The sequence below is a fragment of the Emys orbicularis genome, chromosome 3 (assembly GCF_028017835.1).
Source record: "Emys orbicularis isolate rEmyOrb1 chromosome 3, rEmyOrb1.hap1, whole genome shotgun sequence".
In the NCBI taxonomy this organism is placed as follows: Eukaryota; Metazoa; Chordata; order Testudines; family Emydidae; genus Emys; species Emys orbicularis.
In genome coordinates, this window is record NC_088685.1 from 130,742,694 (window position 1) to 130,766,630 (window position 23,937).

Consider the following 23,937-nt stretch of genomic DNA (forward strand, 5'->3'; position numbering starts at 1 on the left):
TTCCAGTGTCTGGCTCACAAAAATGCAGATCACATTTACAAAGTTGATACAATACTCTGAGCTCTGCTGGTGTTCATCATCTCTCTCACAGGAAGCTCCATTGACATCAATGGATCTGCACCAGTTTGCACTGGAAAAGAATTTGATTGCTATTGTTCAGCTATTTTAGGACTGTTGCTTCAGGTCTATTGGCTAGGGTGCTAACCTGGGAGTCCGTTGACCTGTGTCTACTGCCAGCTCAGCCACTGGCCTACTTTGTGAATTTTGGCAAGTTACTTCTTCTCTCCAAGCCTCTGTTTTATCATCCATCCTTTGTTTGTCTTGTCTATTTACATTGTAAGCTCTTCAGGGCAGGAACTGAACTGTCTCTTCCTTTGTTTATGTAGCACCTAGCAATACAGGGACTTGATTTTGGTTGGGGTCTTCCGGCACTAACATAATATAAATAATAAATATTAATACTATTTAGAAAATGTAGTTCTTCCTTTATTTTTAAACAATATACTACATTTTATTCAAAGACAAGCTTTCTTTTATTATTCACAGACAAAAACAAACAAACTTTGTTAAATTGAAATTAGGGTTGCAAAGTGGAACAGAACTCACCCAAACTGCAGTATAACAACACTGCAGTTTAAAATTTCCAAGATTTTTGAAAATAGGAGCCTAAAGTTAGGTTCATAAGTCCAAATTTAGGCATTGGAAATTAGGCCTGATATTCAAAATTCTGAGTACCTAGATGCTCTTCCCTTGACTCTAATGAGAAATGCTTGGTGTTGAGGGTGACAGTTTGGGATATGGCTATATCAAATTGTGAAGTGTGTTTTGGGCCAGTGTTGAAATATTGACACTATAGCTAAATTAGTTCAAACTTGCCTGTTATGTTGCATTTCAAACAGCTACCCTTACTCCGGCATAAAACTGGTGTGAGATCAGCCTCAAGCACTATACGCATTTATGTGTCATCTGTAACTATTGATATTGTGACTGCTAGAGCTATAATACAATCAAACTTTAGTTAAGAAACCGTCTTTACACTATTTCACAGACTCTCACTGCTTTTTCACACAACCCCAGAAACCCAGAACCCCTTGGGGGACAAATCCTACTTGCCTTATTCAGATGAGTAGTACCACTGACTTCAGGGCATGATTCAAGGTAAGTAAGAATTGGATCTCCAACAATTATCACTTAGGGTACGTCTACACTACCTGCCGGATCGGCGGGTAGTGATCGATCTATCGGGGATTGATTTATCGCGTCTAGTGTAGACGCGGAGAAATGGATCCCCGATTGCTCTGCTGTTGACTCCGGAACTCCACCACGGCAAGAGGCGGAATCGGAGTCGACGCGAGAGCAGCGGCCGTCGATTCCGCGCCGCGAGGACGCGAAGTAAGTGATTCTAAGTTGATCTAAGATACGTCGACTTCAGCTACGCTATTCTCGTAGCTGAATTTGCGTATCTTAGATCGATCCCCCCCCCCCCCCAGTGTAGACCAGGCCTTAGTTATATCACTAATTTTATCCACTAGTTCTTTTTGTAAAATCACTAGGTGTCAGACTATACTTGTACTAACAATTGCTGTGGCCTGCTGTTTCAAACCAAGATATAGATCCTGGCGTGAGATTTTGGGGTACACTGCAAGTCAAGGTGTGGTTGTAGCACAGGTAGCTGATATGTGTAAAAGATTATATGAAGCATAAGAAAACTGTAGCGTAACTATAATATACTGAGCAAGGGTTTGTGTTTTCAAATGGTATCCTCAGTCCATATTATAGCTACTTAAATAAATGGCCTGATTTTCAAAATTGTTGAGTATCTGAAAACTTCCCTTGACTCAGGTGGGAACTACTGCATGCAAAGTGCAGTGTGTGTTTCTCTGGGATGCTTATAGTTCCAGATATTTAGAAAGCTCAGTACATAAGGCCACAGCCCCTTTCAATCTCAAACACTCCAAATTAATCAGTAACATTTACCTTCATGCCAAGGGAGTGTCATTTACCATTAAATTACACCATACATCACAACCACAATTATTTCACTAAAAGACAGCTTGTGTTTCAGTCTCTCTGAATAGAGAGTTTCACAAACATGGATAAGAGCAGGAAGACAGTAGTTGAATATCTGGATAAGATATTGGCTGATAGTGAAAAGAGAGCTCCTGAAGACCTCCTATTTTCCTATAAGGGAATTTTGTGCCCTGCTGCTTTTTGCAACCCGGAAACTTTGCAAGTTCTTAATTCTTTTGAAGCCAGGAGTGATGATGTGATCCTAGCAGGATACCCTAAAAGTGGTGACTATTGCTAGCTTGTTACAAAAACTAAATGTGAAATGTTATACAGTAGTTATGAATGATTAGGCAGTATTTAATGCAATGATTATATGGGGCTGCAGTTTATAGTAAATGCTGTCCATCATAAAGATATTGTATTAGGGATTGTTCAGATGAATGAGGTGAGAATAATAATTTTGGCCATTAATGTCTGTCAATTTCTTTCTTCTGCCTTTGCATATTTACATTTTAAGTAACTATATATGTTCAGCGTTTATCAGTTTAGAGAAAATGTTCCTGTGTCTCATTGTAGATCTGATTCAATGCAGACGACAAACCTTTACTAATATTTTGCATTGTGATGATGAATGAGCTGAGAAGAAGACAGCTTGACTGAGTTTGAAGAGCTGGTGGTTTGAAAAACAATTCCTTCACTTATTAATTGAGCAAGTCTCATATGGAAAAATTGGATCAAATTCTGCTGTCAGTTGCACTGCTGTAAATCTGCAAACACTCAATTGAAGCCAATAGAATGATTCCAAATTTACACAACTGAAATGTGAGAAAAAACACAATGTGACTCACAGATATGAGGGTATCCAGATTTCACATAACTGTGATCACAAGTGTTTCTGTCCATTTCCCCCAAATTGATTTCTTCTTTTTAGAAGTCATTATTGTATATTTGGCTTTTGGTCAAGCTAGTACTAATGGCTTACCCTGGATTGGCAAGTAGGAGCCTAGTCAGTGACAATGGTGGTGCCTGCATTTATCTGTGACATGAATTCACCCAGAGAACATGGTTTTTAATTTAGTGAATTATAACCTAATGGTTAGTCGTAAAGAACTATGAGCTTCACAAACAGGACAGTTCCTGTTTGTTGACAGATTATTTAGCCCAATTATATGACACTTCTGTTCACTCATAGCTTGTGTCATATACAACAGGAAAATATTCCTGTATCAAAGTAAGATTTCAGTTTAGTTAGCTACTATCCATGAATGTTAATGTTTTTTTCTTGCACAATAATTGATATCATACACAGGTATTTGCAACTAAATACATTCAACACTTGTTGTGACAATTTTCACTTCCATAGTCTTTAAACCAGTTTCTCTTTTGTTCAGGTACTAACTGGGTTGATCAAGTCCTAAATGACTTGGAAATTACAGCTGCAAAATATACAGAGGAGGAAATTAATGAGAGAATTAATATTACAAATGAATTATCTGTATTTCTACATCTAGAATATGGCGATCCAGAGACATTTAAAGTCAGCACAGGATAATATTAGAAATGTTAATATGAACTGTTTGACATATTTAAGAATTGATAAAATGTAATGGCTGAATTTTACAGGCTATGGAGGACTCTTACCTCCCCCAAGGTGTGATCAGGTCAGCACAATCAGGGTGCAGTGCATTTGCTTAGCCAGTCTATGACTATAAACCATGGAAGTTCAGACAAGGGGTGGAGAATTCATGATAATGACCTCCACACCACTGGGTTTCCTTAAATCCTGATCTGTCGCTCTCCCTCTCCTTTGCACTACTACTGTCCCCATAGAGCTGACTATGTGGAGAGGAGGGATTTGAGACCCTCCACCCCAAAACAGGCAATTGTGAATGGGACTAGGGGTTTAGGGGAGTTTCTGTTACCCCCTCTCCATTTAATTTTCCATGATAGAAAATGGCCTAGTAGTCTTTGGCCTAGGAGTCTCCCATTCTGGTTGCTAACAGCTCCTTTTTAAATTCGCAGTCAGCTCCAGGGTTGATTTTCTGCATCACAGTTTCCCAGGATTTCACTCAGCTGGAGAGATCCCTCCCCTTATTTCAGAGTTACTGGGGGAGGCAATGGGAGAGCACTCAGAGTCTGCCTTCGGAGAAAAGGGTAGTAGGGAATAGTTCTATGGCTGCTGCCCTTGAGGGTCTTCCCCTTTCAATCTCTGCACTGCTCCACAGATCTAGATGGGCCATAGAGCCGTGGAAGGGCTCCACACTCACAGAGAGGCAAGATCAAGATTTGGTATTGCATTCATCTATTGCAGGAAAAGGACATTAAATAACACTGAATGGTGTTAGGGCCAAAACTAAGAGCAGACTGAGGGGGTAAACACAGCAGGGTGCTAACCCTGGGCCCATGCACAGCTCTCCCACAGAAGACAGCAGTAGTAATCTGCCCAAGAGTGAGGGCGGGGAGGGGTGTGAAGGGAACACTGATACTTTTGGGGACACATATGGTGAAACTGAGGGACCATATCAACTATCTGGGTGGACCTGCCCCTGAACCCCTTCCTGCTTCCGCGTATCTACTGCTGGCAGCAGGGCTGGCTCCAGCGTTTTGCCGCCCCAAGCGGCGGAAAAAAAAGAAGAAGCCGCGATCGAAAAAAGCCACGATGGGTGGTAGCTCTACTGCTGCCACTTCATTCTTCGGTGGCAATTTGGCAGCAGGGCCTTACCTCTGAGAGGGATCGAGGAACTCGCCGCGGAATTGCTGCCGAAGAGCCGGACATGCTGCCCGTTTCCGTTGGCCGCCTCAAGCACCTGTTTACTGCGCTGGTGCCTGGAGCCGCCCCTGGCTGGCAGCATGACCAGTCCATAAATCTGGTGGGAAGCCAGAACTGCAGCAGAGATATTTGGATCTATGCTTCCTCTCGTTCTGTGGCTTTTCTGAGCTGTCTATGGGCAAAAACGCCCAAACATTAGGGATACATGTGCAGGTCAATGAGTAAATAAAAAGGGATAGTCGGAGCATGAATGAATAACAATTACTGGACAAATATTACTTCCCATGTCATAAGGAGGAGTTTCATTCATTGTCAAATATAGAGATCAAGAGGAGCAAAAATTCAAGAGATAAGTGATTAATCCTAGATGAACAACCTCTAACACCAGTACAAAGCTCACTGAATCTGCAGCTGCTGAACAGCTGATTGATATACCTTGTACGCTCCCTGTGGACAGAATTTGTGTGTGCTTTTATTTTATCATTTCTGTAAGTAACTGATTTTATTGCCTGAGAAAGGTGTTATATCGATGACTTCATCTTATAGGGCCCTCTGTTTGGCCAAAAAGCTCTCATAACACAAGCAATGCAAACATCTTCACCCTGTCCTGTCAATGCATCTCAAACCCTGACCTAGAAGGCTCTGCTGTAGTAACAGGGACATCATCCTGTCTCCAGGTCCATTAGATGCTCATTCAGATTAATCTGAATTGTTTTGAAAAATCCACTTCTTTCCCCCTTCAGCTTTCCCCATTTCCCGTATTCCATCCTCCTCCACCTTTCTTTCTCTCATCCATCCAAAACACTCCCAACATCAGCTCACTAGTCTTCAACTAACACTTCTCCTCCCACTGCCACATTGTCTCTCCTTGATCCCAAAGTGGTAGCACGGGAAGTCTGTGACGGAGCCAGAACGGGAAGAACCCAGTCTCCTGATTCCTAGTAGCATGCTTTAGCCACCCCTTTCATTTCACTTTATCAAACTGAAAAAAAAGGGTTTGGTTAAAGTTTTAGGTTGGCTTTTATTCTGTTTGAACTGTATTTCCCATCTCTAAGGACAATTAGACAGAGCTACGATTAGGGCCCTACCTAAAACATGTCACAGACCGTGACGTCTGGTCTCCCCCCATAAAATCTGGTCTTTTGGGTCTTTTTATCTTATACTATTCCGATTTCACGGGGGAGACCATGAATTTGGTAGGGCCCTAGCTATGATGCTGATTTTTGTGATATGGTGACCTGTCTTTTTGGAACTATAGAAAGATACTGATTAGACACGCATAATAATACCATGCTCCTATATAGCTCTTTTAATCAGTAGCTCTCAAAGCACTTTACAAAGGAGGTAAGTATCATTATCCCCATTTTATGGAAGGTAAAACTGAGGCACAGAGTGGAGAAATGACTTGCACACAAACTCTCTGGTCTCCTGAATACCAGTACTGCTTTATCCATCTGCTAAGCCACAAAGCCACGCCATAGATGTCAGCAGATGCACCCTTACTGGGAGTCACTAGAAGGTGCTATTGCAGAGTGGTTTGCTAGGTCTGTTTATCTGAATGTCTAAGAGGTTCTGGAGAAGTGCTTATTGTCAGCCATTAGATAATGAGTGTATCACTGGTTCTGCCTAAACTCAGCTGGACATCTCAAAAGAACAGGCCCCCTATTTCTAGTCAGGCTGGAAATTCTGTTAGAACAGGGTCTTGCACCGTATTTTCTCTGGAGGAGCAACATACATGGGACCACATTCACTAGAGAGCATTAGAGCAGTGGTCCGCAACGTGGTGCCCGCGGACGCCATGGCGCCCGCCGGGGCATTTATGTGCGTCCGCCTAGTGACACGGTGTGAAAAGTAGTGCCCAGCGGGGGGAGAAGCTGCGGCCCTACGCCTGCCGGGGAGAGAGAACTCCGGGGCTGCAGGATGCGGGCGCCGGTGTTCTCTGTCCCAGGCAGGCACGGGGCCGCGGCTTCTCTCCAGCTTCTCTCTGCGCTGCCCAGAACTGCAAAAAAGCGGCTCGGACTGCCGAAGCAGAAAAAAAAAAAAAAAAACACCCCACTCGGTCTCAGCCGTCCCAAGAATGGACAAAATGCCGCCCCTTAGCATGTGCCGCTCCAGGCACGTGCTTGCTCCGCTGATGCCTGGAGCCGACCTGTATCTGAGTATTCTTCCGCTGCACTGATACTGCTGTTTTCTTGTGCTTTGTGATTTATTATTTTTTTAACATTTTGCCCCAAAATGAGTGGTTCAAATAAAAGACAACATACGTATTATTTCAACGCAGAGTGGGAAGAATCCTATTGTTTTATTGAAAATAAAGGGAAATGTGTTTGCTTATTGTGCGGTGGTACTGTTACAGTGCCGAAAAAACATAATGTCCAACGCCATTTCCAAACTAATCACAGCTCTTTTGACATTAGCCATCCACTTAAATCTGAGTTGAGAAAGAAGAAAATTAATCAACTCAAATCAAACCTATCTGCCCAGCTATCTGTTTTCACTAGACAAGTGGTAAAGTCTAAAAGTGCTATTATTGCTTCCTTTAAAATTGCTCATCTGCTCGCAAAGAAGAAAAAAACCCTTTCAAGATGGTGAATTGTTGAAGGAAGCATTTTTGACTGGTGCTGATTGCCTGTTTCAAGGATTTCCTAACAAGCGTGAGATTTTGTTGGCAATACAAGACTTGCAGTTATCAGACAACACAGTTATGAGGAGGATACATGCAATTTTAAGCGACATGCAAACTCAGCTAAAGGATGACTTGGAAATATGTGACTGGTTTTCACTGCAGTTCGATGAGTCGACAGATATATCAGATACAGCGCAGTTGGCAGTTATGGTGAGGATGGTATTTAGTGACTTCACTGTAAAAGAAGAGTTACTAAAAGTATTGCCTATGAAAGGGCGAACAAAGGGTGAGGACATCTATAATTTATTCAAATCATACGCAACATCAATTAGTATGCCACTACACAAGCTGTCTGCGATCACCACTGATGAGGCACCAGCAATGATGGGCAGCGCCAGTGGATTCATTGCACTCTGCAAGAAGAATGAATCCTTTCCGAACTTTATGTCTTATCATTGCATTATCCACCCAGAAGCTTTGTGCGTCCAAGTTCTTTCTTTTCAACATGTCATGAATGTCGTTATTAAAATAATTAACTCTATTTGAGCAAAACCTTTGCAACACCGACTTTTTAAGGCCCTGTTGGAAGATGTTGATGATAATCAATCTGATCTTATCTTGCACACAGAAGTATGATGGCTGAGCAAAGGTAAAGTTCTTGCACGTTTTTTAAGTCTAATTGAAGAGATCAAAGAATTTCTGAAGTCCACAAATCAGAACTTCGAGCAACTAGAAGACTCCAGCTGGTTAATGGACTTGGCTTTTCTTGCCGACATCACTGACAAATTGAACATTTTAAATCTTGAGCTCAAGGGAAAAGACAAACATGTGGCTCAAATGATAGGTTCTGTAAAATCATTCAAAGCAAAACTGATCTTGTGGATGTCACATATGAAGACGAAGTCTCTCGTACATTTCCCAAGTATGAAGAAAATGGTATGTGACAGTGATTTTAACCCATCACCATTTGTTATCCACATTCGAACACTTCTGGAACAATTTGAAAAGAGATTTCAACAGTTCACCATCATTGAGCCTGTAGTTGCCTTTCTTATGAATCTTTTTACTTGCCAAATAGAGGTAACAGAAATGGCTACATCAATTGCAAGTCTCATTCAAGTAAAAACAGAAGAAGTGGAACTGGAGATTTTGGATCTTCAAAATGATATTGTTCTAAAATCCTGTGCAACAGATGAAAACTTTTGGAATCTGGTTGACCAAAAAAAGTTTCCTGCCTTAAAAAATGTAGCATACAAAATAAAATCTTATTTCAGTTCCACTTATCTATGCGAAGTTTTGTTTTCAACAATGAACATCATAAAATCAAAATACAGATCTCGGCTTACAGATGCCCATCTTGACGATTGCTTACGAATGGGAATATCATCCTACTCTCCCAACTACGAAAAATTGGCTGAAGAAATGCAGTGCCAAAAATCACACTGACATTATTAGAAAAACCACGTGAATTAATGATACCTATTTTCCATTAAGTGTTGATGAGTGTGTATGATTAACTTGTGTTTAACTTTTTTTCATATTTGTTTGTTTGTTTATTGAAATCCAGATACAAGTAACAATACAAAGAATATTTTTTAATTCACCATAACTGGCTATATATGTTAAAGTAAGAATAATAAATATATTTGGACCAGCAGTTCAACAATGTTTTACTTTTATAAAATAAATAAGATGAAAACTGTTTATGATATTTATTTTGTAAAAACTCCTAAATTTTTCTTGCAGGTAGATAAAAAAGAGCAAATTCACATGGTAAAGTGAAAGAGTAATTGCCGGATAATTTAATTAATACTTTTTACATATAAAATTACCTTTTTTATCTTATGGATTCATATATTATGTAATATTAAATATGATTTTTTGGTATTATTTAATGTACAAATGCAAAATAAGCCTTGAAAAATTGTTGACGCCCGCCACACTCTTCTGAAAACATGAATGTGCTATTGGCCACAAAAAGGGTGGGGACCACTGCATTAGAGGAACATTCATAATTGGGAGCATGGTAGTTAAAGTTTGAAAGAAATGAGGGATTCAAGAAGGACTTGGAAAAATTAATGCTAATTTGTCTTAGATTCTGCTGTATATTAATGGTAGTGAAATAGTCACCCTCTGGATTGGCTGAAAGAAATATTATTTCCTGTTAAGTCTAATTCTTTAAAACAAATAATTCTTAAAAAGATAACATTCTATTAAAGAGACTATTTAATTCTATGTTTCTTTCCAATTTTATTTAAAGAGGATGAAGGAATTACCTTTCAGAAGAATCATAATAACACATCTCCCTCCTCAAGTCCTGCCGAAATCTGTTTTCAAAAGCAAGGCTAAGGTAAGTCCTCATTTACAGTATTGTAGAAAATACCAACTGTAATGGCATTTTCAGACCAGTTTGGTTTTCCTCTATGTTATATGCAGGGCCTTGTGTTTTCTATGATTCCATCTAACTTTTATAGTTGTGAAGATAAGATTTCTGCATGTGAACTGATACAGTGTTATGTACTGGGACAGCAAACAGCTGAAAGAATAGCTTTAGGCTGGGAGTAAACTGGCCCCATTCATCTACATGGTGCATGAACACTGAAACCTAATGCTGACAATTTAAATGTTTACTGTTTCTCTGCTATCATTTCAGCAGAAATATTCTGTTAATGAGCTTTGCCATTCCTTATTTTTCAAATAAGGTAAAATTATTTAAACTGATTCTATTGCTGCTGTGATTGTTAAACAAATAAAACTTTTTCTTACCTAATTATTTGTATTCCTATAGTGCTCATTGTGCTAGGAAAATTAAAAACTTTTTTGTATCGACTTTCAACCTTTAAACAAATAATTCATTTACTTATGTTTTTTAGATACTGCTGGTGGTTCGAAATCCAAAAGACACTGCTGTATCTTACTTCCATTTTCACAACAATATGCCTCCACTTCCCTCCTTCAGCTCATGGGATGCGTATTTTACAGCTTTTATGCATGGAAAATGTACACTCTGTTTTTCTGTTTTTTTTTTTTTTTTTTTTTTTAGCTATTCTGATTAATTAGTGCACTGGCAAAACTGGGCACTGGGATTCAGGAAGATGTAGGGCAGATTCTGATCTCAGTTGTACTGTTATAATTCAAGAAAACTTCTTGGTCATAAAGTTATTCTAGATTTATAAATGATGTAATTGAAATCAGACTGTGACCCCTGAAATCAAGAGATAATTTATTTGTGGACACTGACTCCCTCTGTGATCTTGAGTAGGTCATGTAAGCTCTTATGGCCTGACCACCATTACCCTGAATCTTATATAATCTGAAACACAGATTTAGGAAATTAAATATGAATTATATTACCAACTATGCCTAAACTTATTAAAATAGACATACGCATGCTGGCCTAGAAATCCAAACCCAATATACCAACTCAAACCAACTTCACCCTATAACTTTTCTTTCTGCTAATGTATGCATAAGCTGAATTCATTTACTGGGTAGAAGGCGAAAAGTCTTGGGAATAGAGGTGAGCGAAATATTTTCAACTAATTGTTTTTTGGGGGGCCAAAAATGTTTGCTGATTTCAGGTTGAATTTGATAAATAGTTTTGTTTGAAACTAAATTTTAGAATTTAAATTTTGTAATTTTAGAAACAAAATTTCTAAACAGAGGAAACATTTTGTTTCAATCATTCTGAATCATTTCACTTTGACTGTTTCAGTTTGAAATATTTGGTTCAACTTTTCTATTCAAAATGCCATTTCACTTTTAAATTACCACAAAAGGGTGAAAAGCACCTAAAACGTCTGAATCAAAGTGAATAATTCAAAATAAAATTTGTTTGGAGTCAAGTGAAACATTCTGGTTGCTTCTAAACTAATTTTTTTCTATTTTTTTGATTTTACAAAAAAATTAAAAAATTGTTATTGGTTCAAATCAAACAAGATTCTTTTTTGAATTTTTTAGTTCACTGTCTGAACCAAAAAAATCCATCGCTCACTCAGTTGTAGTTGGGATCAGTGCAAAGGAAAGACTCCTTTTCGACCCAGCCAGCAATGAGACAGGATGTGCACTGGAATGTTCAGCTGGCTAGCTTTCCAGCTTCTAAAATCTACGCTATGTCCCTAAGGTGGTTAAAAGGGTGTTTAGTCCTTTCCACCTAGCAGATATGTGCTCCTCCATTAGTGGCCAGTACTAGCCATCAGATGGAAGGAACACTTATGGCTCCTGTTCAGAAGAGCAGTGGCAAAATGCATTACTGTAGTCCTCACCTCAAAACCCTGTCTGATACCAAGAAATCAGCCTAAGCCTATAAAAGGAGTCCATGTCCCCTGTCACAATTAATCTTTACCTCATTATTATTGAATCATTCTGTTTTTCTGGTTTTTTTCCTCCAGTGTCCCGGGGCTCCTATTTTGATTATTTAGTTGAATGGAACAAGCATATGGATGATGAAAAGGTTATGGCGATAACCTATGAAGGGCTGAAAGAGGTGGATTTCCCTGAACCCCCCTCTCCCCCGAAATTCCCCAACACCCACCCCCCAGTTTTGTGAACTAGTTATATGCAGTGTTACCAATTTAGTGATTGCTTAGAAATTTGAATTGAAATTGAAACATTAATACACACTTTAAAAGCATATAAAGTGTATGATAAAATACGTGTATCTGAAAAAGTATAATAGATTTGAAAAATATAAACATAGACTAGCTTCCTTATACAGCTTTTGTTTTTCATGACAATGTCAATGCATGCATGTCAGTGCTGTTGGCCAACCTAATAATTTCAAACTATGATTTGTAAGCAAAGTCTAAATGAGCTCTCCCTGACAGCTAGTGATAAGCTGGGGGGAAAGGCTTCAGGACCAGGTTATATTTACATTCACACCTAATCTACCTAGGTATCCAGCAAACAGAGCTGTGTTGCCCAAGTGATAGATTTTGGTTGGGTTACAAATCACTTGAATGCGAGGGGGCAGGGGTAACGAAATGTTATTTTTATTGTATGAGTAAAGGGCAGTAGAACTGTACTTAGCCTGTGCTGATTGAGGGCATCAAGAAAGAGGGTGGGGATAGGTGTTTTGCTTGATGGTCTGCCTGAGTCACAAGTACTATTTGACCTGCCCCCTCCACTGTTTAAAGACAGAGCTGATTAGGATCCATCGATAGTCTTTTGTTTTGTTAAGTGACCACTACAGCTGAAATCACTGATAATGACCTGCTGTGGGACAGTGTTTCTGTGGAAGAGACAGCCCAGTCTGCACTAGCAGCGAGGTTCCCCCACTGAGAGCTCAGCTGAAATCACTGAGAGCTGGGTGGAACCTCAAGAGACCAATTTGCAGAGGTCGCAGTGGCAGGTGGCAGCAGAAGGTGACGGTGCAGGGCCATTGGCAACTGAGCAATGGAGTGAACAGTGGCCAGAGCGAACAGTGAGCAGCTGGAGGAACGAGCAAGGTGCCTTCTTGCCCCCCACCTGGGAGGTAAACTCACATGAAAGCACCTCTGAACTCTGAGTCTCCACTGACCAAGGACAACACCGGTGAGTGTTAATGAGGCTGTTAAGAATGCTGGAGACACAACACAGTTCATGTGAACAAACATGGCTGTGGCATCCTACTTTCTATTTAAGCAAGAGATACCACACACTACAAACTGGAGGCCAATGTTAAGTGCATTGTCACTTGTTCATCCTGAAGTTGAACACTGGTTCCGAACAAGACCAGCAAATGCTCACTATCTTTCTGCAAGAAACTCAACTGACTGGCTAGAAGCATGTGGTGCAACAGTGAAAGACTCAACAGTTGAAAATGTGAAGAACTCTCTCACCACATTCAAAAAATTTGCATACATGGCTGATGAATGCACTGATGCAAATGGGCATCAAGTATTAAGTCATTGTGTACGTTATCTTGATGTCAGTGGTAGGCCAGTAGATGCATTTCTAGATGTTCAAGTTATAGAAGACACATCGGCTGCATCTGTGACAACCCACATCTTAGAAGAGTTAAATGCTTGTCAGTTGAACCCAAAACAGATGGCTGCTTGTGCATTTGATAGAGCTGCAAACTTCTCTGGAAGACATGGTGGAGTATAAGCTTTGCTCAGAGAAAAGTGTAAACCTAATCTCTCCTATACACACTGCAGAGGCCATCTACTCTAACTAGTGCTAGTATGAGCTGCAGACTCTTCAAAAGATATTAAAAAAGCTATAAATTTAATATCTTCATTATATTTTTTTCAGCAAGGGTCCAAAAAGACTGAATATCTTGGAAAATATAGAAGATATACTGGGACTGAAGTTCAAATTAGACCAATCTGGGAAAACTCTCTGGCTTTCTCATGAGCGATCCTTGGCTGTTGTCTTAACATTACTCCAGCCGTTATTACTGGCTTTGGAAAGTATCTACCAAGATGGGATGGATCTAAGTAGTGAGGCTGGTGGATTACTTTTGCTACTACATTCAGAGAAGATTATTGCCATTCTCTCTCTTGTAAGTCAACTGTTGAAACCATTTGGGTCATTAAACAATGCCATCCAGGCACCTGCTATAACAGTAGTAGATCTTTGTCCAGCAATAGAAGCTACATTTGGATCAATCAGAGAGCTATCCATTGAAAAAGTACTGGAAGAAGCAAAGACTTCAGTCCAGAAGTTGACTAATGAAGGCATTTATATTGAATCCTTAAGTGAAGAGGACAAGAAGTGTTTGTTAAGACAACTGAAAAAGTACACAGACTTGATTCTTAAAAATCTACAACAGTGACTTCTAGATTCTACTCAACCTCTACGTAGCTTTTACAGATCCCTGGCCTATAAAACACAGACAGTTGAATGAAGTGAGGCACTACCAGCAATGGAGCTTCCATGTGCCCAGGACAAAATAGAGAATTTGAACACAGAGTGGAATATTATACAACGAATGAATGAAGATTTGACTTCAACTTTTTTTTTTATCATCACTAGTAGCTCGACCCGATCTTTAGGCTATGTTTCCTGGGATGAAAGAAGTAGGAATTAATCTCTTGCTACTCCCAGTCACAACAGCTACAGTTGAGTGTTCTTTTTCCTCATTGAATAGAATTTGTGTTCTGAAAGAAGTCGCCTTCTGCCTGATCATGTGAATGAACTAATGAGCATATCAATTGAAGGAATGGAAGTACCGGACACACGAGAAGCCACCAAAGATGAACGCATTGCATTTAAGAAGTTCATTAACAGAGTTGTGCAAAATTATAACAAGAAACCAAGAAGGATGTAGATGTAGTGCTTCATAGAAGGCTTGAGTAGCCAACTTTAATTTGTGTGATGATTTTAAAACATGAGTTAAATCTAATAAAATGGTCATGAAACATTTTTCAGTTTTTACTCTGGTGCCATACAGCCCACCTTCACCCTGACAGTCTCACCCCTCATCAGCTCTGACCCACCCCCTGTAAAGTCGAACACCCCCCCAATTTCAATTTCTGGGGAAAACACTGGGTGAGGTTAATGCTGTTTAAAGGAATCTTTACTTCATACTGAAATAGTGCATAGCTAATGTTAATAACACAGTTACTAAGCCCATGCAAGGCCTATATACCACTTCAGTCTCACTTAAATACGGAGCTGGAAAGGAATTAATTGTTTTAACACACATATACCCCTGTGAAAATTTTCAATGGAAACCATTATTTTTGTTTTGTTTCTATGAGACTTTTTTTTTTTTTTTAGTTTTTCTTGAAAAATGAACCCCCCAAAAATTGGGAGAACTTTTTTTTTTTTTTTTTTACAGAAACTGACAAAAACAAAATTTTAATGAAAATTTAATCAAAAAGTCACATTCTATTAAAAAACCTCACGTTTCAGTGGAAATTTTTTAATCATCTCTACTTAAACCCTATGATGAAATAAATGGGATGCAAATGTCATATAGTCCTGTTTCAAGACCTCCGAGCAGGGTGGAATTTCACCCTCTGTGACCATCAAGGTGCCAAAGAAACTTGAATCTAGGAACAAAGAGACTTTGGAATGAATAAGGCCTACATGTAATAGTATCCACTTCATGGGGAAATCATTACCAAGAGCCAATGTCAGCTTTGCTGTAAGCAGGTGTAACGCCATTATCTTTCAATGGATTTGCACCCACTTACACCAGGCCTTCATTTAGCCCTAAGATTTTTTTTAACATATACTGTTAACATGAGCCAGTGGCCTAATATTAAAAAATACTGAGCATCTAACAAGAAGGGTTTCTACAGGTATGTTAGCAACAAGAAAAAGGTCAAAGAAAGTGTGGGACCTTAATGAATGGGGGAGGCAACCTAGTGACAGATGATGTGGAAAAAGCTGAAGTACTCAATGCTTTTTTTGCCTTGATCTTCACAGACAAGGTCAGCTCCCACACTGCTGTCCTGGGCAACACAGTATGGGGAGGAGGTGAGCAGCCCTCAGTGGTGAAAGATCAGGTTAAGGACTATTTAGAAAAGCTGGACATGCACAAGTCCATGGGTCCAGATCTAATGCATCCGAGGGTGCTGAGCGAATTAGCTGATGTGATTGAAGAGCCATTGGCCATTATCTTTGAAAACTCATGGTGATTGGGGGAGGTCCTGGACGATTGGAAAAAGGCAAATATAGTGCCCATCTTTAAAAAAGGGAAGAAGGAGAACCCGGGGAACTACAGACCTCACCTCAGTCCCTGGAAAAATCATGGAGCAGGTCCTCAAGGAAATCATTTTAAAGCACTTGGAGGAGAGGAAGGTGATCAGGAACAGTCAACATGGATTCACCAAGGGCAAGTCATGCGTAACCAACCTGATTGCTTTCTATGATGAGAAAACTGGCTCTGTGGATATGGGAAAAGCAGTGGATGTGATATATCTTGACTTTAGCAAAGCTTTTCATATGGTCTCCCACAGTATTCTTGCCAGCAAGTTAAAAAAGTATGGATTGGATGAATGGACTATAAGGTGGATAGAAAGCTGGCTAGATTGTCGGGCTCAACGGGTAGTGATCAACAGCTCGATGTCTAGTTGGCAGCCGGTATCAAGCGGAGTGCCCCAGGGGTTGGTCCTGGGGCAGGTTTTCTTCAACATCTTTATTAATGATCTGGATGATGGGATAGATTGCACCCTCAGCAAGTTCACGGATGACACTAAGCTGGGGGGAGAGGTAGATAAGCTGGAGGGTAGGGATAGGGTCCAGAGTGACCTAGACAAATTGGAGGATTGGGCCAAAGGAAATCTGATGAGGTTCAACAAGGACAAGTTCCAAAGAGGATGGAGCTTGGCTGTTCTCAGTGGTGGCAGAGAACAGAACAAGGAGCAATAGTCTCAAGTTGCAGTGGGGGAGGTCTAGGTTGGATATTAGGAAACACTATTTCATTAGGAGGGTGGTTAAGCACTGGAATGGGTTACCTAGGGAGGTGGTGGAATCTCCATCCTTAGAGGTTTTTAAGGCCCGGCTTGACAAAGCCCTGGCTGGGATGATTTAGTTTGGTGTTGGTCCTGCTTTGAGCAGGGGGTTGGACAATATGACCTCCTGAGGTCTCTTCCAACCCTAATAGTCTATGATTCTTCTATGATTATATCTACAGTTCCCACTGGTTTTGCTGGGGCATGTGGGTGCAGTGAGTCTCTGAAACTCAAACCAAACATCTTCACTATAAAACTGGCCAAGTTTTTCAGTCCTCACTCAGTCAAAACTTTAATTGTCTTTAGTGGGAAATTCTGCCAAAATGGAGGACAATAAGATATGGCCATATGTAACCAATGTGGACTAAAATGTGGACTTCTTCAAATCTCACACATGAGTGAGCTGCATAGGATTGTATTCTACATATTGCATTAAAACCTAAATTACAGTAACATGAAGTGTGTAAAGCACTGACAAAATCCACAAAGCCATCTAACAATAATTTCCATTTGTAAATCAAGGCTGTCTTTAGCATGCCTTCCTATTATGCCCAGTTATCACAAAGCATATGGAGAGTGACCATGGGGAAACGCTAAACACATGTATAATAGGTTAAGTGGAAAAACTGTGTTCAGTTTGCAGTCTGATTGTGATCCCGACACCCAACCTTGCTAACCTGAAATAAATTCACCTGAAATTTTACAGCTGTGACATAGGGCAGGGTAGATTTTTTCCTGGAAAGCTTGCTGCAAATTGGAAAAGGTGTATGGGAGATTATTTAAAAAAATAAAATAAAAACAGGGTGATCTAATTTTTTTCAGTGCCTGCAGTGTGGTACCTTGGCCCCACACTAAATCTATTTAGAAAAAGCCTAATGCAATCTCTCTTTCTCGGTCTCTCTAAGAGGTTGTCAGCTTTCCAACAGAAAATGCTGATTCGATGGACTCTACGTGTTCCGTGGGAACATGTAGATTGCTTCAATACTTTCAATGGAAACCAGGTAGGACAGCCAATTGGCCATCCTGCCTGCCTGCTTTCCTGCTAGCTCACCCACCTGCCCACCTCTCTGTTCCCATGCTTCTTGGCAATCTCAGTGGTGGAGCTGGGGTTGTCCCAAGCTTTCAGGCGACTTGATCCTCAGCAGTCAGGCTCCTTGGCAGACCATCTGGTGAGCAGTTGAAGAGCTGGGCTTCCAGGCTCACCAGCTCCCTAAGATACCAGAAGTCTGGGTGGCTGTCTCTCAGGGATGCAGACGGGTGGGCTCCTAGGCTCCTTATTTGATTACCTTATTTGATTCTCCTTGTTTTCCTCTTATTATTTTTATGTCCACTATTGTCAAATCCCCTTAGAACAGCTCTTTCAGCTCACTGTTGTATCTGTCAAAATGCACCATCATTTGGTGTGTGAAGGGCACAGAATTCTATATTCAGACATATCCTTATTTACACATTTTTTAGCAATGCCCTTTGCTTCAGCACACCTGAAGTCTATGAATATTAACAGATACAAACTCTCTGGACTCAATTATGTGCTCAAAAGTGCTAGGTATTATTATTATTCACTTGTATGCACAGCTACATATAAAAAGTACAGACCCCACTCTTCGTTTAGCCAAAGTATCCTACTTGCATGAGTGAGGAGTTCAGGACAAGGCCCGCTGTACAGAACCTGCCTGGAAGTTACACCTCTTAGAGTTCCTCAGTGATGCAAAAGGAAGTAGTTGCAGATTTTTCACAGTAATTCTGCTCTGTGAAAGTACGAACCCTTCAGAGATACTCTTATAATCACTCCACAGGTGAGATCCAAATGGAATATTATTTCAATAATATTCACTCTTATCTTCCTTTTTTTCAGAATCAGACGTTAGGACTGAAAAAAATAGCTGACTTCTTTGGGTTTTCCCTGAGTGAGGAAGAGATTCAGACTGTTGCAGAGAAGAGAAGCTTCAAAGCTATGAAAGAGAAATCCTCCAAAACTCATGGAACATTTGGGAAAATTCTCTTCCGTAAAGGTACATTTCTGAACACTCCCTATAAATGATCACCAGTCCCTTGCAGTGAAGTCACTAGCACAGCACCTCTAGCTGGCTGGGTGAACTGAAGGCGCAGGTTCTGATGAGGTCTTGGCTGCAGCATCCCATCTTTTAGGGCTGTTGTGAAAGCCTGGCCCTCTGTGACATCACAGGCTTGGCAACTCTAGCTTGCTGGTGTGATGTGAAGGCACAGTCCTCTGCAAGGGTTAGTGGGTCAGGACCTCTATCTTGCTGGGCTAGTATCCAGGAACCTTTTATAGCTGGGTGGATGGCCAGGGAAAGGCCTCTCTGATGCCACTAGAGTAGCACTGATAACCCCCACTGTGATGAGCATGTAACAGCCACCTCCAATCCCAGGCCAAAGACAAAATCCAGAGTGCATCCAACTATAGGTGTTGAGCCAGACTGTCCCTGGGCTAGTTCTCTGGCTGTTATTGGTGGCTGTGGAATCTTGAGCTAATGCAGAAGCGCCACAATCAGTGCAGAAGTTGAAATCACCCAATACAATTGCTGCAGTGACTCTGGCACTGCCACTGGTTAGCTCAGGAAGGTACTCCGAGATACAGTGGGGTTACCTGTAGCTCACATTAGCATGGGGCTCTATTATCTTTCATTGGGATTTCACTGAATCCCGTCCGTTGGTGGGGAGACTACGTCTGTCTTTCCTTCAGCCTCACCACTGGCCCACCTCTCCTGATGTGTGGATCAGATGGGCTCTAGAGAAAGGGCAAGATGATGTGAAGACAGTTCACCCCACCTTCCACAGAGAATACATCAGATTTGTGTGTGGAAGTTCCCCTCTATGGGTTATGAATCATGGGGGCATTACCAGGCCCTGAGTTAGGATCTGTGGCTGCCACAGGCTGAGGCTGGCACACAAGAACAGAGCTGCTAATGGTGGAGTGTGCATGGAGAATCTGATGTCTTCCCCTACATTTATTTAAGAATAAGCACCACATCTAACAAGACACATGCTTAGTTTGAAGTTTGAATACCATCTTATCAAGAAAAAAAGCTACAGACTTGGGGCCAAATCACACCTGGTGTAATGACTCTTGAATATAACAAAATGGATGTTTCTGGGGCCAGTTATTTCTGAGATATGGTATGACCAAATCAATAAGATATACCAAGAACTTTACCTGTATTTTTAAAAAATCCTACAACTTAGAAATGGCTTCTCCAATTCACCTCATAGATTGCTGAAAGAATTCTCCTGTGGTCACAAACCTTAGATGTAGAGTCGCAAGAAGAAAGAATCAATTCTTAGGGATATAGATGCGGGAATGAAGGTTGTGATGTGCAAAAATCAGCCTTGCAATGGAAAGCTAGTTACAACTTCAATCAAGGAGTGATGATCCTTTCTCTCTAACAAATGATTATATATATATATATATATATATATTTATTGTTTGCAGGAATTATTGGTGATTGGAAGGACCATTTCTCTGAAGCTCAGAATAAAGCAATGGACAGAAAATTTGAAGAGTGTTTAGCAGGAACTAAACTGGGAGAAAAGATGAAATATGGGTTGTATTACAAGGCCTAAAGAGCAAAACCTAATGCATCTGTTTCCCTTAGTATGATCTGTTCACTTGTTTTTGTACACTGGAAAAATCATCTAAACTTCTGTGTATCCAAGTGTAAATCATTATGTTCTAGTCCTTAATACCAGTAATTTATGACAGATGTGTGCTTTAAATGTGATACCTCACCATGCTTAATAGATCTTTTAAGTATGCATATGCCCATTGTATGACACTGCCTTAGAAAGGAGCCCTAGACTTCATTATCATCTACGCTATTCTGAGGCGGTATCAGGCAGAAGCACCATCAGTTATTTAACCATTCTATCAAAAACAATTTAATCGGAGAGCCAATTCTGCACTGAGAAATCCCATGAAGTTCATGGGGGTTGCATTTGATGTAAGTCAGTGCAGAATTAGGCTTAGAGTGTCCAGATGATCCAGGTGTCCGAAAGCGATAGAAATTCCATCAAATAGATTAGTTTTTGCCATTAACATTAACAGTGACTTGAATCTGGCTATCTTCTGGTGGAAGAGGCTGATTCCCTCCAGGATAACTGTTATCCAAGCAGCTTTTCTGTTTCTGTTTTTCTGCTTGCATTCATTATTTGTATGTGTCCTTTTAAATCTTTAATTTGATAAGTGTATTAAATTGTTATTAATTGGTTTATCTTGTCTGAATCAGAGGGGGTTTGTTGAAAGCCTCGTTAGGGTTGCCAGTTTTGTTTGGACATATTCCTGGAGGTTTTATCACATGACACAATCTTTAATAGAAGATTAATCTTTAATTACTTGAGACTCCAAGAAGTTCAGGACAAGCACACAAGTGAATTTAGCCAGTAATCTTCAAAATCTAATGAGGAGGAATAATGAAAGAATTGCATCCTTTGCATCTAGGATTAAATTGTTACTTATGTGCCTAATATATGAGGTCCAAGAAATTATCAATATTATAATTAAATAATATTATTTTTCTGATACTGCCGTTTTGCTAGGTCTAGCTCCAGAAATATATATTAATTTTCTAGATACTGGTGCTTGTTCAAAATCTTTTTACCATTTTACCAATGTCATGTCTCCACTTCCGTCTTATGAGACCTGGGATGAGTTCTTCACAGCTTTCATGACTGGAAAAAGTACTGTTCCTTTTTCTACCTATGCCAATTATTAAATGTGTAGACTAAATTTGAAAATATGGAATTTGTAACCCAGATTCATTATGCTTTTTTCATTTTATTTTATCACAAAAATGACAGAGGTTAATAGAAGGATCTTCAAAATTTCAGACAATCTTCTTTAATAAGTGACTCATTTTGGGAACATGTATCATTTTTATAAAAATCACTGAGGACAAAGAGGACATAGTCTCACAGGAGCAATCTAGAGTTTATAAGGCTCTAGATTTAGGCCCAAGGCTAAAGATCTATGAACAGAGTGAACTGGAACTCCCCTCTCCCTTCACTGGTAGGTAAGGATTTTGAGGCAGATCTCTCCAAAGAATGTCAGGGGATACATTTTTATTGCCTTGTGTGACAGAGTGCTAGGTAGGAACCCATGAGTAAACACTCAGTTCACAGCAGCTGCAATCAGGCATAGCAGATTGGAGCTGACAAGGCAGACCTGTGCTTAATTAGTGGGTCGGGCAGGACAGAAAAGCCAATTAAGCTATTAACCCAAACCCACAAATAGGCACAGGAAGGAAGAGCACAGGAGGAAGTGAGAGGGAGATTGCTCTACCCTGCTCGGAAAGGTGCTAGGTGTGTGGTGAAGGGAAGATAGGATTAAAATTCAGAATGAGCTGGACAAACCATTCAGAAATGGTCTGAAGTAAATAGGATGAAATTCAATAAGGACATCCTGGCTGGGATGATTTCGTTGGGGATTGGTCCTGCTTTGAGCAGGGGGTTGGACTAGATGACCTCCTGAGGTCCCTTCCAACCCTGATATTCTATGATTCAAAGTACTCTACTTAAGAAGGAACAATCAGTTGCACACATACAAAATGGGAAATGACTCCTAGGAAGGAGTACTGCGGAAAGGGGTCTGGGGGTCATAGTGGATCACAAGCTAAATATGAGTCAACAGTGTAACACTGTTGCAAAAAAAGCAAAGATCGTTCTGGGATGTATTAGCAGGAGTGTTGTAAACAAGACAGGAGAAGTAATTCTTCAGCTCTCCTCTGAGCTGATACATCCTCAGCTGGAGTTCTGTGTCCAATTCTGGGTGCCACATTTCAGGAAAGATGTGGACAAATTGGAGAAAGTCCAGAGGAGAAAAACAAAAATGATTAAAAGTCTAGAAAACATGACTTCTGAGGGAAGATTGAAAAAACTGGGTTTGTTTAGTCTGGAGAAGAGAAGACTGAGGGAGGACATGATAGCAGTTTTCAAGTATATAAAAGGTTGTTACAAGGAGGAGGGAGAATAATTGTTCTCATTAACCTCCGAAGATAGGACAAGAAGCAATGGGCTTAAATTGAAGCAATGGAGGTTTAGGCTGGACATTAGGAAAAACTCCTCCCATGTAGTTAATCATTGGAATAAATTGCCTAGGAGTTATGGAATCTCTGTCATTGGAGGGTTTTAAGAGCAGCTTAGACAAACACCTGTCAGGGATGGTCTAGATAATACTTAGTCCTGCCATGAGTGCAGGGGACTGGACTAGAAGACCTCTCAGCATTCCTTCCAGTTCCATGATTCTATGATTCTTGTCCCTTCTCTTGGGAGAGCATACTACACTGATGCTGCTGCTGTGAATACCAGTCTCACAGTCATCTGCTAAGGGGAATTCAGACAAGTAATTCCCCTTTATTTGCTCAACGCTGCCTCACAAAACTGTACTGCATAAAGTCCTAATAATTACTTTATTTCCTTAAATGAGGTGCATTTTCCTTTTTATGTGCTATACTGTATTAGTCAATGAAGCTTAATGAGATGGACTCTATTATAAGAGTTTTACATTGGAGTCATTCCACTGACATCAGTAGAATTACACTGAAGTAACACTGAATCAGGCCTTGTGTTTAAAAATCATAGCAACACACTCCAGTTAGCGAAAGTGATCAAAATGACTGATCTTTAGAAAAAAATAGAAATGTTAAATTCCTCATTTTCAAAGTTTTTGTACATATATTATATATACTAACACAATAAATGTTGCTTCTTTGTAGGTGGTGTTAGCGACTGCAAGAACCTTTTTAATGAAGATCAGAACCAAGAAATGGACAAAATGTTTGAAGAACACCTAGCAAGAACTAAGCTGGGAGCAAAGATAAAGTATGAGGTGTACTGCAAAGCCTGAGGACGAAGAAAACATTGGTAAAGCAACAGTTCCCCACAATTCTATCAGATCAGTTGCATTACATGCACTAGAAAAATAGATCAAGTGATCCAAACTTCTCTGAATGTTTGTAAATGATCACAGCTCTCCACCTCTCTTTACAGTGACAGCAGATTCTCAGCATGCTTAGACTGCATTCCTTTATTCAATGCTATTGTAATCAGTCAGACCCAGACTAATACTACACCACTGCTCCAGTACATATCACCTAGAAGAACCTCTCTCCCCAACTACCCTCTTTCCCCCC

The 23,937-nt window shown here is 40.2% G+C and overlaps 1 protein-coding gene across 1 annotated transcript; it reads left to right on the forward strand.

Moving 5' to 3' along the window:
• Positions 1–2,092: 2,092 nt before the first annotated feature.
• Positions 2,093–23,651, forward strand: LOC135876339 (sulfotransferase 6B1-like). The gene is made up of 7 exons (XM_065401521.1): positions 2,093–2,294; positions 3,402–3,547; positions 9,667–9,756; positions 10,280–10,406; positions 11,798–11,892; positions 18,648–18,804; positions 23,521–23,651. Exons 1-7 carry the CDS (start codon positions 2,093–2,095, stop codon positions 23,649–23,651), a joined length of 948 nt encoding a protein of 315 aa, XP_065257593.1.
• The last annotated feature ends 286 nt before the right edge of the window (positions 23,652–23,937 follow it).